A 15,067-nucleotide genomic window follows, 5' to 3' on the forward strand; every position below is an offset into this window, starting at 1 on the left:
GAACTTTCAAGAGTTAGCATTAGAATAGAAATTGTGATCAAGCGAAACACATGCACTATTATTGGTAGCAAAAGCCACAGGCACGCCTAGCGAAGAGTGCAATTTACTTCAACTCGGAACAAAATACTTTTTATATATTTTTCTTTGTCCACGGTATCAAAAATAGATATTCACTTTTACTTGTTTAGATAATAAGAGTTGTTGTTTACCATTTTGTACTTGTTTTACCTTGTATGAGAGATGTTAGAGAGATGCCTATTGTTGGAGGCACTGGACTCTTTAGGTTTGCTAGAGGCTATGAATTGGCTCATACTTTTTGGTTTGATGTCAACACTGGAGATGCTATTGTGGAATACATGTGTTTGTTCAACATTATTGAAGTGAGAATTTGTGCTTATAAAGTAGTAGTCACAGGCACAATGACTTTACTTTTTCTTAATTATTCCATCTTTTTAATTTCTTTTTTTACTTTTTCTGAATGTTCTAAAGTGATGTCTTATTTATATCAAAGAGTTTTGCTACTAATGTTTTATCAATTCACCAAGAAATCTATGAACTCCAAGCACAGTAGATAGAAAAACTTCTCAATTAGTGGACAAAGTATCCAGAAACACTTGGTAATGTATATAATCAAAGAGGAACCAAAACTACATAGTTTTTTTGGTTCACTTGCACAGAAGTAGATGAAAATTGGACAGCCTAGGGGTACATAAGACATCATGAAAAAGTTCGATTTCTATAATAACTATCATGTCGAAATTCATTTGTTCGATCAAACTATCAATTCTTGTTAGAATCTGTTTAGTAGTTGCTCTCTATTTTCTTTCTCCAAGGAATTTGTCAATATTACCATACCAATTCCACTGGAAACATAGACCAACAACACGTAATATTCCAGCAGCTATCACTTCGATAAATGCCATCAAGAATGATCTCTGAGGAGATAGACCAGAAGTTGCTAGGGAAAGAAAGAATCCCTCAAAGTTGCAGGGGACAATGAAGTTTCCTGATTTAAGGCCATTCAAAGCTTTCTTTGCAACTTCATCAGCTTTCATGGAACCAGAAGAAGCTGCTAGTATACTAGTCAACTGTGGCCTCCTCTTGTTCTCTGCAAAAGGATTAAACTTAAATTATTGCAAATGTAAACTGATTATCATTCAGGTAAGTTCAAGCACCTATCGGGTACATTCGACGTTGTGCACATGAAATATTGGGGGTACAACACACACAATGATGTTGATGTCTCCCAAGGTTCAATATTAGTGCATACATATCTCCATGTGCATTCATCACAGCCTAAATATCATAACAAAGGAACTCTATAACTCGCATAAGCATGTCGACCCCTTGACCACATTCTTTAATAGTAAAACGAAGCAGAGACCATACACATTAAGCTTCAAACTGTTCTAGACCTGTATTATCTAAATAGATCTAAAGACACTGAAATGCAGCATTTAACATCCTGTCGGGTTCTACAGAATCTTCATGGCATTTCAAGATTTTACATAACCTATTGAATTGCTATAAAGGATAGCTAATATGTGCAGTACATCATGAGCTAATCAAGAACAAATATTTTCTGGCTTTGTTCCTCGAAACATAAAGAACAAATTGGCTAAACAATTTGTGCTATCCCATGCAGTTCTCAATAATTGGTAAAAAGATCAGTTCTATCATCATTTTTATTGTGAACTAATCAACTTGCTTGATCCAGACAATTTTGTGGTCTCTGAAGGAAGAAAAAGAAAAAGATATTAAGGAAAAGGATATAAAACTAACATATCAACTTAGAATCAGAGGTAGATCATAGCATTTAGCATTAGTGGATTCCAACTGGGTATGGTGATATTACATATTTAATTTTTTTTACATAGATTTTATTTATGATAACCTTCTTTTTTTTACATAGACAAACATGATGCAAGTAGAAAGCAGTGTGTTTGTTGCCCCCCCCCCCCCCCCCCCCCCCCCCCCCCCCCAACATGTAGCATAGCATCTAATTCGTGCATTGTGACATGTAGTGATAACAACCAGAAGAAACAGAGTAGGATTTGTTCAGGTCCAACCTTCAGCAAATCCAGGAGTTTCAGTGTCCGGAGGAAATATTAGTGATACGTGAATATTTTCACCAATTACTTCCTGCTGCAGTGATTCTGCCAGTCCTCTTAGGCCGAACTTACTGGCTGAATAAGCTGTATAACCATATATCCCAACCTAAGACAAAACAAAATACCAAATAAACCAAATCAGCTAAGAAAAAACATTATAAAGTACACTAATGCAATTGTATGGGAAAAGAAGTTCACCTGATTCTACCATATTTTATCACAGACTGCTTCCAGTCTTTCAGGTTAAACTACTATTTGAGAAAACATTTCAGTGGTGGCGAACGATACACATTATCTCTTTATTAAGTGAGCATCACAGACCAAGCTCCAATCCTTCAGTTTAACTACTATTTAAGGAAGCATTTGCCGTGGTGGGTCTTCCAGTTAATTTTTTTATGATGAATACACGTAAATGTGAATGCATAGAGGGAAACGAAATTAAATAAATTGGACAATTGTGATGATCAACTCTAACTTATTTTCATTGTTTCCCCAAAAACTCCTAGATGAGATAAAAAATAAAATTGCAATAGAGATTAGATATCAATCAGAACAGAAGATGAAAAACGCTGCTGCTGAAAGTGTATCCATGCAAAATGTCTTGATGAATTGTGTACTAACGAGAGTACTGCAAAATCATAAGATTGTCCACACTTTCTCAAACTACCATCCTCAAAGAATAATGAGTTCCAAACTTTAAGTGAGTCAGGTACATAACAAAACTACTTCTTTCTAATTCTAAATAAAGAGACGAAACTAGCAAATGCATTTCATTGTCTTTTGCTGTTCAAAAGACACTACTTGAAATGCATTTGCTAGTAACTGTAGCATGAAAAAGTTTATAGGAAGTGCTTATCTGCAAATGTTGATACCATAGTAGTTACGAGTTCAGATACATTTGTAATAGTATTATAGCTCTCAGCTACTCCGGGTGCTTCTAGTTTAGAATTTTACAGTATTAGATGGTAAATGAACCTACGATGCTAAAACTGAAAGTATTAATAGGATATTTAACAAAAGAAAACTCCAATATCGTTGGTGGACGTAAGCAAATGGGTAAAGTAAGTAGAAAATAGAAAACCATCCAACATGTTACAGACTCCAGATTTAAGAACCAATAGCACAAATCAGATCTTGATTAAATCTGGTGAATTTTAGAGATTGAGATAGACTTTATAATGCTTTGTTATTCTTTAATCATCTCAGACTGTATGACACTAATTTTACCTTCGTTTCTCAATCTATTTATACCAGAAAACTGTGGTAAGATCTTCGAAAATTAACAACAAATATAAACAGTGATCACAGTACAACGTCACTTACATTGTTATCAAGTTCAAACCATATTTTGGTTCTGAACAATGCTCTCATTTCAACGTATTGCGATAGTCATACCAGAGGCCAATCTTTATTATAATAACAAGACTGGTTAAGCTCACAACAGAAATATACTCTGGAGCAGTTTAGCCTTTCATGTCCTTATCTCAAAACTAGTTACTCCTTCTCCTGCTTACTATAGCTGTTACTAAGGGCATCTCCAACCCAATCCTCTATTTTACTCTCTAAATATAGAGTTCTCTATTTTTTCAGACAACCAACTCCAATCCAATTCTCTATTTTACTATCTAAAAAGGAATTTTTTTCTCTCTTCAATATTATATTATTATTTCTATTTCATTCTTATTTTCATATTTCATAATATAAATCCTTTATTTCTTTTTTCCCAAATAATTACTTTATATAATTTTTAATGTGATATGAAATTATATTTTATTCTAAAATTTTAAATAACATAAATTGCAAGAAAATATAATATAATACATAAATTAAGGGACAAATTCAAATAAAAGTGACATACAATTACATAAACACTCAATTTTCAAAATTATTATGTTGCTCCCATAAATGCTATATTAATGCATTACGGAGTTCAAAATGAGCATTTTTTGTCCTTAATTTTTTTATGTCTAGCTAAAAATTGTTCAAACCGGAGATTTTCATCTACCACCATTTCTATAGTTGGAGTTGGAGCCTCTACGGCATCTTGAATTAGTGCATTACGATCACGTTCATCCTCAATTATCATGTTGTGCAATATAATACATGTAGTCATTATATCATGTAGTGCGTGTCGTGATCTTTAGTGTCAACATTCTAAACACAACGGTAATTTTTTGCAAAGTAGATAATCCAAATCTACCCAGCGCATCAATGCGTTGTTCGAAGTACGTATCGTGATCTTTAATTGCATCAACAATACGAAGAAACAAATTGCGGGACATTCGATAACGATGGCGAAATATTGCATCATTAAAGCGTGGTGTGGCTGAAAAATAATCACGAAATAAATTATCATCAGCCGCCTCATGATCACGATTGATTACCACATGACCTGGAATGGAGCCACCTATGAAAACTTCATTAGTATGATTTTGTAGAACTTGTTGGAACATGTAGTTGTTCATACGTAGCTGATTTATTAAGTTATCATGATGTTTTGTACTAGGAAAAAATTTCAAATCTAACGAAGATGATGACGAAGAAGAAAAATCTTCATCATTATTATTAGAACAATCTCCAAGATTGAAATTCGTTTTCAAAGGACAAACCAAATTACTTGAATATGTTTTGAAATGAAATGAATGTGCAGTAAATGGTGTTCATTATATAATATGTAATGTTTTATCTAAAAAATATTAAATGTACTGATGAGAATCTCATCCAACCGTTTATAATAAGATGAAATCCATCTAATGGTGAATATGAAGATTACATTTTTAAATTATTGTTGTGATCAATTATGTATTGTATTTTATCTTTTTATTTAAATTATTATGTTATGTATTATATTGTATTGTTATCTTGTATTTAAATTATTGTGTTATATATTGTATTGTTATCTTGTATTTAAATTATTATGTTATGTATTGTATTGTATTGTTATCTTGTATTTAAATTATCATATCATGTATTGTATTTTTAAATTAATTTTTTTCATCTTGCCATTTTTATTTTGCATATTCTTTATAATTAAAATTAATAATAAAATAAAATTTTACTATTCACGAAAATTAGAAAAATAAATAAAATACTATTAATTTGAAACTAAAATAGTATATATTAAATAATATTTTTTAAAATATTATATTACATTTAAAAAAGAATTATGAATATTAGATATTTAATTAATGGAATTATATGTAAAATAATATGTTAATTAGAAAGTAAATAAAAAATAATAATAAAATAATGAAAAAGTGAAATAGAGAGTGTGAATAGTAGTTCTCCAAATTTGGAGAACTACTATTCACCTCTCTAAATTTGAAGAATAGAGGGTGATTTGGAGGTGGGTTGGAGTGCCCATTCTCTATTTTACTCTCCAAATATAGAGAATGGAGAGTAAAATAGAGGTGGGTTGGAGATGGTCTAAGCATTTTTCTTTGACAAAAAGCTAACCTCAACCTAAATTCTTACATGGCAGATAGCAGAAGTGGTTGAAGAGATGTATTCAAGTTAACCAAAAGAGTATAATGCAATCAAGCATGTTCATAAATTACCGCCAAACATGCTCTTGATTTAGTGCAAACTACACACAAGAATACATTAGCCCCTAATGTCCTTAAGTCCACCGGTCTACCCACTTGGCGGCAATGCTAGATTACTTTACTATTTGTTTCATTACAACAGAAAATGTTTGAAGAAATCCTCTTTTAGTTTTTGGTTACCTTACAAAAATATAATTCTCCCAAATACTTCCACCAATATGGGAAACTGACTAATACGGAACTTAGTATCTAAGCTAGAAATTACCTGAAGTGTGTGAGAGCTAATTTTGGTGGGAAAGTTTGTTAAGTTGGCATTTTCTTATCCTAGTTTAATTTCCCATTTTCTTTTATTTCATTTTCAGCACACTTCATGTGAGCATAGCTGGTAGTATAAAAGCTCAATCAAACACTTGTATTGCATCATGATAAATGATAATACAAATTGCTAATTTCCTTCCTAAACTTCTCCTCATGTATGCCCTTTTCTCTCATTTTTCTCTTCTTTTTTGATGAAGTAAGAAGTTTCATTAAAAGCATCAAGAAGATGAGCAAAAGGGGAGTACATTTGAGCTAACAAAAGAGACTTGTGTTACATTCCTTTCTTCTCTCTCCTCTGTTCTTCGATACCAACAATTAGGTATCAAATGGTCTCAAAACATTGATCTCTTGGGGCTGTGTTCATGGAGAAGAACACATCAACTGGGAGCTCAAGCTGAGATCCTAAGATGATGGAAAATCGGGTAGATTTGGCTGCACGACTTGCTGCTATGGCTGCTAGTCAGAAGGAATTAATGAATCGAAAAGACCAGATGGAACAACGACTGTCAAATTATTTAAAATGATAAGTGAACTGAAGGAGGCTATTAATGGCCTTCACCTGCAGAACAAACAAAGAGAAGCTCTTTCTCCCCAAGAGCGGCACTGAAATTATTCTGCAGACTGAGAAAAAATCTCAACCTGGATCGGTCTCTGCCAGCGAAATCACTGGACTAAATAAAATTAGAGAACTAGTTAAAAAATGAACGATTGTGAGATGTTTGAAAGAATGACCCAAGGATTTATAGCAGATATATCGAACCAGCAACACACTATGAATTCCATAAGAACATGGAACTAAAAAAAGTTTGTCGATGCTCTCCACATTCGCAATAACCACAAAGCCGTCCGGTCGCCGAAAACTAGGGACAATGAAAAATCTGATCAGAGAGTTTAATTTGAGGTAGAACTTGATTCTATTATTCTTCATCGATTAGAGAGTTTAATTTGAGTACTGTTCACTTTAACATCCCTATAAACATGCATCAAGTTGAGAGAACTAAAATTGCTTACCGCATTCAATCAAATGCTTGAAAGCAGTGGCGGATGTAAGAATTGTGTGATAGGTAGGGACATGATTACTCAAGGTGTTTTGTTTCATTTTCCATTTGACCCTGGTCAAAATGTGCTTACTAGCACCTCTAGTAATTCACTGCTTGGTGGTTACTGTGAAAATAAATAGATGCACTATGCAGTCACATGTTTGGGACAACACCTGACAAAATTATTGTTTCCTGGAAAGTGATGATCTCCTGCTATACCAGAGGTTTATGGTGTCATGAAGTTGTGAGTGTATTTCTGGTTATTTAGGATATATCCAGACCAACACAACAGAGATTCAAATGATTTGGCGAAATATGGAAAATAAGTGGCATAATTACTGGTAAATCTGAAGAAATCAGCTTTAGGGTACCATTGCAACTCTTGTTTAGCTGGTTGCTCAAGAGTGAGGTGTCATAGTCAAACACATGAAGATTTTGATTTGTGTGCTGAGTGCTTCAACAGTAGCAAATTCGAAGTTGACATGTTTCCTTCAGATTAAATATATTGACCTTGTTGAGGAAGAACAAACAACAAATGATTCATGGGATGTGCCTACAGAATCTTTTTTTTTATGAAGTAGATGCGCCTAAAGAATCTACAACTGCTGATGGCAGCACACATTTTGAGATTGCAACAATAAACCCAGTGTAATCCCTCGCCCCAATTTTTTTGGGCCTACCTCTACCCCTCCTAAAGCTCTCTACGGCCAAAATCTCACACCTCCTTACCGGGGCATCCACACATCTCCTCTTCACATGCCCGAACCATCTCAACCTCACTTACTGCATCTTATCTTCCATGGGGGCCACTCCCACCTTGGCGCAAGTATCTTCATTCCTAATCTTATCTCTCTTGGTATGCCCACACCATCCTAGCATCCTCACCTCTGTTACTCTCATCTTCCGGGCATTGGACTTCTTGATTGGCCAACACTTTGCACCATATAGCATAGTCTGTCTATAAAACTAAAAAGAGCTAAAAACCTGGTCAAGCTTTTAAGACAATCCAAACACCCTCTAAGGCTTTCTTCATTCTCCTTTCTTGGTTTATGATGCATGTAGTTAATCAAAAATCAAGATGACATCAAAAGTAGGAGACTATTTGTCAAGTACGGTATAGACACCAGGGGAACAATATAAATCAAACATTACATTTCAATTTTATTTTCATATTTTTATATAAGCCTAAATTAAAACACATACGGCAAGATACATTCAGATGCCATACTAAAAAAGAAATGCAAAATCTTGTATTCCATCAAGTTGTATGATAATATTTAAACACAAGATGCATATAAATGTCTAAATCTAGCGCAAAATTACATAAAATTGAAGATAAGTTATTTTCAATGTTAAATAGACTTGTATGTAACAGTATGCAATGAGGTTCAGTGTTCATTTAAGCCCACTATTATGTTTGCTTATCTTCAACCATTTCTGTTTCTTTTTTACCGTGGACTATGATGCTCATACAGAATACAACAATTTGTCAGCAAAATATTTTTTTGCATTTTGGGCTAAACTTAGATTGGAGTATAGGCCACCATTAGGAGCTCAACTATTTCTAGTCCAACTCAGAACTCATACTTGGGTATACTAAAAACATGAACTCTCACAATTAGCATCATACTGGAGATCAAAGTACCTATACTTAAAAAACCGCTTACTGCCTTGCCAACCATTTTTTTCTCTGCTCTAATTTGTTCCTTTCTCATCTCTATATGGTGAACTAGTTATCCGACGGAATTAATTCTGAGTGGAACAGAAGACCATTCAAATTGATACTTGAACCGAAGGTAGAACATACCTGGCCAGCTTGTGAAGATATGATAGCGATGGACCCAGGTCCACGGTCAGCCCTATTCTTCATTCCAGGCAAAGCAGCTTTAATCAAATGAAAAGTCCCGGTCAAGTTGACATCAATCATAAACTTGATCTCCTCAATATCTTGAGTCTCCAATTCTTGAGGTACAAAAACTCCCTGATTGCACACCAACACATCGATTGGTCCTGCCTCTTCTACAGCCTTCTTGACAGCCTCGTAGTCTCTCACATCAGCGCTGAAAATGGCCACGTCACGGCCAGTAGAAAGCCGAATTGACTCCTTCGCATCTTCGAGTCTACCAATGTTACGAGCAAGTATTGAAACTTTTGCACCTTCTGAAGCAGCCTGTTGAGCTAGAGCTAAGCCAATACCGCTTGAGCCGCCAGTGATGAAGACATGACGATTTTTAATTGGAACTTTGACGGGGCGTGGTCGGACGATGAAGGCGAGGAAAACTAGGAGGGATAGAGAGAAGAAAGGGAGGAGGAGAGAGAAAAAAGCAATAGTCAAGTCCGCCATAGACGAATAGTTGCAGAAAAATCTTAGGTTGCCTTTGGACCTGCAATACGAAGATCAGCGCGATTCGGGATATGAGCTTTGGAATTTCAAATCTGATTTCAATGAATTCAGATCAACGATTTGGGATTTCACCATTGCAATTTTTTTAAATATTAAATTTTGATTTAGGACTTTGAATAATTAAAGTTTTAACTATTAAATTTTTATTTGAGATGAGTGTAAAAAATACACTTAAACTATTTATTTTTTTTAGTTCCATAACTAAACCATTGAGAATGTGAGTTCATACCTAAATATCACTTATTAGTTTGAGAAACACATATCTCCATCTTTTATTTGAAAAAACATTGACACATGGCATTCCACATGGATAAAGTATTCCACCCTGACAAAAATTAAATAATAAACTATTAATATTAATTAAAAACTAAAGATTAAAGTATCACTATTCCAAAAAAAATAAAAAAATAACAAATTATTTAAAAAAAAACTAATTAAAAAATAAAATTTAAAAGATATAGAAGATCTTTTAATGAAATATTTACATACATTATATAAAATAATAATAATAATATAATATTGTTGAAATATATTAAAGGTATAAAAAAATTGTCTAACATAAAGATGAAAATTGAACAATTTCTTTTTTTCACAAATTCCCTCGGTGGTAGAAGGGAAAGATCTTTAGATATTATTCTTTTCATAATCTTTAAACTTTGTTGGGATATATATATATATGTACTAGATGTGGTGTGCCCGTGCAAGGCACGGGCGCGTGGTCGACATTATTGTTTGTTTATGCTATTTAATTTGATAAAATATAAGGAGAATATAAAGATGCAACAAAGAAATTTTAGTAAGCTATAAAGTAAGCAAGAATGACCTTTACCAATAATCATTCAAGAATGTTAAAAGAAGCTGACTTAGGAGATTAATTTGAAAGTTAAAGAGTTACTTAACTCTTCTCCCATAAAGAAAAATAATAGAAATCAACCAACCTATTTGTGTATTAGAAAAACAAGGAACCAAAGAAGCATCTGGAGCAGCTAACTCCACAAATTCCAGGACACTTTGTATCTGCAATTTACAAAGTAGGAGTTGAATATATCAAGTGTGTAATGACACCACAGCACACCCACACACTGTGTTATCAACATCAATTAATTTTGGGCTTATGTAAAATTTGTTCAACTATCTAGCATTCTTTTTGTCCTCCGCATCCACATTTGCCTCATGTCTTATGAGGAAAATAGTTACCTATCAAGAAAAAATCAAATCTAAAGATATATTAAGGTACCGACACTATTGTTTTAATACATGAAGCATCAATTAGGAAACGATGAAAAGATTTCTCCTACCAACTTGGATGAGCAAAAGATCACACTTCAATTTCAAAGTTATAATCAAAATTTAGATTTGTCCATTTTATTGATTACTTTAGGAACAATCTTTAGTTCTTCTAGAACTACTATAGCCAATTGAAAGAACTTGAAGTTGCTGCCCTTAAACTCAGATCAATGGACCAGATGATGCCTTTAAAAGGACATTCTAAAGAATAAGCCGAAACAACTGAAGATAACTTTTGATTTTTTAGTCGCAAAGATTTTTTCTAAAAAGAATGTGGCAATCATTAACTTGCCTATAGACCTAGATAGTTCTTTCAGAAGGATTCCATCTCAATTTTCAGGCGACATAACGAATATAAATTCATACTTAGAGCCTATATTATTCATTGTCATTTTATGTTGAATTTTTGTAGATATGTTTGTTTTAACAAAGAACTGTGCATGACGGTGAAAATCAAACCAAGAAAACAAAACCTGATGCAATTTGAGATTATTAAATACATGGTCTAGTAGAGAGGGAGAGAATGAAAAGAGCGGAAGAAACATAAGAAGAAGTAATAGAGACTAAAATTGGGTGACAATGAAAAAATGAAAGAGAACGAATGAACGCCAGGTGTGAGGAGATGCACCCTGCTTTGAACTAAAGTTCAAAAATTGAGCTTCCAATCAAAACTTTCAGAAGAAATTATCGTTGTTGGCTTGCTACATTAGCTTGACCAGCATTTTTTAATACTGCATGAGCCTGAAAAGTGGTATCTAGTATTTTTATAAGAAGACAGGACTTCAAAAGTAGTCAAGTTTGCTGCCCATGACATCAGGTTACTAATATATACTTCTAAAATGCTTCTCGGATTCACAAAATAGTAAAAATTCATGAAAGTCTGGATTCATTCCTAAATATAAATGGAGATGCATCCTTTTCTCTAATAAATCATAAAAATACAAAAGCATCGGCTTAAACGTGTGAAGGAGACCAATAAGATAGCATTTTTTTGGCTCAATAGTAACCAATTGCAACGACTTTTCTTCTTGTTGTATCACATCATTGCTTAAGTCAATATAGGGTAAACAAACAGTATGCAGTGTACAGAACTACAATAGCATGTGAAAGTTGAGAGTTGGTAGTTCTAGAGATGACAAAAGGTTCCTTCACCATAAGTGAGGCAAAATATACAGTTTCTACTACATACCGTTTTAGATGCATTTAGTGCGCCTTTACAGTATAGTATAGGTGCAGCTGCAACAACATTTGTAGTAAATGCCTCTGGATGAAAAACAAGAAAAAGGTGATTCCTGATTCATCGGTTTCTATTGGTTGATTGTTAGAAGGTAAGTTTTAACACAACCACCAAACAATGTGTTCCTTTTTCATTTCAAGAAAGCTATGTATCCTTTTGTCTTACAAGGAATGAGTGGGTGGGGAAAGGAGGTAAGAATTTTAAACAAACAACAATATAGCTTTCCATTCATGAACCTACGAAAAGCTCAACTCTGATAACGTAGGACTATGGAGTATGAGAAACCAGAGAGCTTGAGCATTGGAAGAACAAAGAAAGTCGGCAAAGTAATCAAAAAAATAGGAGACACGTCTAACACCGAAGAAGAGAATAGGTAAATGTACACTCATTAGCATCGCAGATGCACCACATGTAGGTAGAGAAGACAAATACTACAGAAAAAGTAAATCATTCATCACATGTCATGAAGTATAAGTAACAAGGCCAAGCAAGACAATAGTATATGATCAAAAGTCAAAACTATACATAAAAGCACACTTTAATACAATCTATGTTGCCATAATCGGGATCATTGAGAAATGCAGCCACATTCTAGTTAGAGCAGAGTTGGAATTTTTAACTACTCAAATTATAGTGTTTATAGCTGGTTCCATATACCAAAATTGGTAAAGCAGTGTAATTTGGATCTTCTGATGCATTTCTTCATCCACCATAAATTTTATTCTATTTCTTTCATTCCAGGTGTGGGATAAGACAAACAGGTGCATTTTTAACTGGTGCAGCTCCTAATGGTCTATTTGGACTTGGTATTGAAAATATATCTGCCCAAAGCATGTTAGCAAGTAAAGGTCTTGCTGCAAATTCTTTCTCTATGTGCTTTGGACCTGATGGTATTGGAAGAATAGTGTTTGGAGATAAAGGAAGTCCAGGCCAAGGAGAAACACTACTCAATCTTGATCAACCATAGTAAGTTGTCACTTTGATTTTCTGGTTTTAACGTTAAGGGAAGTGAGAATTCAACTAAATATGTATTTACTAGTTCTCTCTCTCTGAATGCAGCCCAACTTATAACATCAGCCTGACAGGAATAACAGTAGGAAGCAAGATCACTGATTTTGATTTCAGAGCCATTTTCAACTCTAGCAATTCATTCACATACTTGAACGACCCAGTTTACAAAGTCATTACAGAAAACATGAGTGAGAAAATAATTGTATGAGTTATCTATGGAGTGTGTTCTTTGTATTTTAAAACTGAATAATTTGCTTCTTTTGCAGTTCGATTCTGAAGCAAAAATGCTGCGTATTCAACCTGATGGCGAAATTCCTTTTGAGTACTGCTATGGGATCAAGAAAAAAGAAGAGGTTGACTGAGTAATATGTTAAATGGGTGGTTATTTAGTTATATTCTGTTTGTGTCAGATCATAAGGCCTCCGGTATGTGTTCACCCAGAAAGAATTGAATCTTCGTCAAAGGAGCTATGCTTTACCATCCAGGTAAGGCCAATGTAGTGGCCGATGCTCTCAGCAGACTATCTATGGGTAGTGTAGCACATGTTGAGGAAGGAAAGAAAGAGTTAGCCAGAGATGTTCACCAGCTTGCTTGCTTAGGAGTTTGCCTTACGGACACATTAGATGGTGGTGTGATAGTTTAGAATGGATCAGAATCCACATTGGTAGTGGAGGTTAAGGAAAAGCAGGATAGTGATCCTATATTACTTCAGTTGAAAGGTGTAGTTCATCAGCAAAAAGTTGAGGTTTTCTCCCAAGGGGAAGATGGTGTACTTCGTTACCATGGTCGCTTATGTGTTCCAAATGTGGGTGAGTTGATGCAGCAGATCAATCAAATTAAACAAAACAAAAAATAATGAAGTTACTGCCACTTAATAGTAAAGGGATAAAGGGACACCATTCATGATAAATTATTTTAAAAGCCTAACATTTCTATCCCTTAAATAAAAATGGCAACAAAAGATAACAAAACAATACATCAAGCTTTTAGCACAATTCGCATACTAAAGATTGGAGGAATTATCCTATAGCACACAAACGGAAGAGAATCTACTGATTTAGACATGAATCAACAAACTAAAGGCTTCAACAAAATCTGATTCTAAACAACAATCTTTAACTAAAAAAAAATCAACTAATTTTAAAACAAGGAAACTAGTAATACAATGTGAACAATCAATCACCACATTCATAAGAAACTATCACCTTATACCTTTAAAACAACAAACAACATTAGTCTCTGATAGGGGGATCACATTCCAAATAAATTGGGGAGGCAATGATGAAACCATTAAGAGGTAAAGAACATGCTATTTAACAATCTTCCTAATGAATTCAACGACCAACTAAGGCAAGAAACAAATACTACACTGAAAGAAAAATCAAAACCTCACATTTGATAAACTCAACTACAAATGGTGAGCACTTTCGACTAAAATTTAGACAAAATGGGGACATAAACTCGATTCAAACAAAGCATGCTGGACAGCAAGACAATTCTGGAATTTGAAAATGGAGAAAATCAGTGACTACATCAACAAACAATAGATAAAACATCAAACAACCTTCATACTAACTGGTTTAAGATTCTGCCCCTATTTTTGAAAAGAAAAATGCCATTAACGTAGCAAAATGAATGAGACCATTGATGCTAAGAGACAGCGAAAACAAGAAATACGAAATCAGCGACATCAAAGCAAGTATATGAGAAGCAAAACAGCAAGAAACGAATTCAAACAGAGGAGCAAAGATGCTAAATACAGAACACGAAATTAATTTGACACCAAGACTGAATCGCAACTTCACTGTAAGCAAGACGAGATTAACAATGAAATAAGACGGGAGAAACCAACTCAACATCAAATGGGATCATCAAATCTCAAACGCCAAAGACTGAAAAGGAAACAAATAAATTCGCGAATGAACAGACCATCTACTGATTCATAGCCAACATTCAATCGGTGTACGCCTAAAATCACAACATTTGAACGCTTAGTCAGTCAAGAATCGAGTAGTCCACACATTAAGAAATAAAGAGGCATGGGCTGAAATTAGATGTTACCGCAAACTGGAACAAGAAACGAGCTGGAAATTAACTATTCCACCACCACACGA

The 15,067-nt window shown here is 34.1% G+C and overlaps 1 protein-coding gene across 1 annotated transcript; it reads right to left on the reverse strand.

The window, feature by feature from the left end:
• Positions 1 to 603: 603 nt before the first annotated feature.
• LOC125812408 (3-dehydrosphinganine reductase TSC10A-like) lies at positions 604 to 11,968 on the reverse strand. The gene is made up of 5 exons (XM_049491905.1): positions 11,895 to 11,968; positions 10,357 to 10,435; positions 8,822 to 9,398; positions 2,070 to 2,217; positions 604 to 1,108 (listed from the first exon to the last, which is right to left on the reverse strand). The coding sequence occupies exons 3-5, from the start codon at positions 9,356 to 9,358 to the stop codon at positions 816 to 818; spliced, it is 978 nt and encodes a 325-aa protein (XP_049347862.1). The 5' UTR covers positions 9,359 to 9,398; positions 10,357 to 10,435; positions 11,895 to 11,968; the 3' UTR covers positions 604 to 815.
• Positions 11,969 to 15,067: the final 3,099 nt, after the last annotated feature.

The sequence above is a fragment of the Solanum verrucosum genome, unplaced genomic scaffold, assembly GCF_900185275.1.
Source record: "Solanum verrucosum unplaced genomic scaffold, falcon-dt-bn FXZP01000159.1, whole genome shotgun sequence".
Classification (NCBI taxonomy): Eukaryota; Viridiplantae; Streptophyta; class Magnoliopsida; order Solanales; family Solanaceae; genus Solanum; species Solanum verrucosum.

Bases quoted from the DNA above. Each gene is read 5' to 3' on its own strand.
- LOC125812408 (XM_049491905.1), bottom strand. From the start codon at position 9,358: ATGGCGGACTTGACTATTGCTTTTTTCTCTCTCCTCCTCCCTTTCTTC. The intron at 2,218-8,821 runs GTATGTTCTACC...GTTTTGTCTTAG, and splicing joins TATCTTCACAAGCTGGCCAG to GTTGGGATATATGGTTATAC. The intron at 1,109-2,069 runs GTTGGACCTGAA...ATCCTTTTGCAG, and splicing joins AACTCCTGGATTTGCTGAAG to AGAACAAGAGGAGGCCACAG.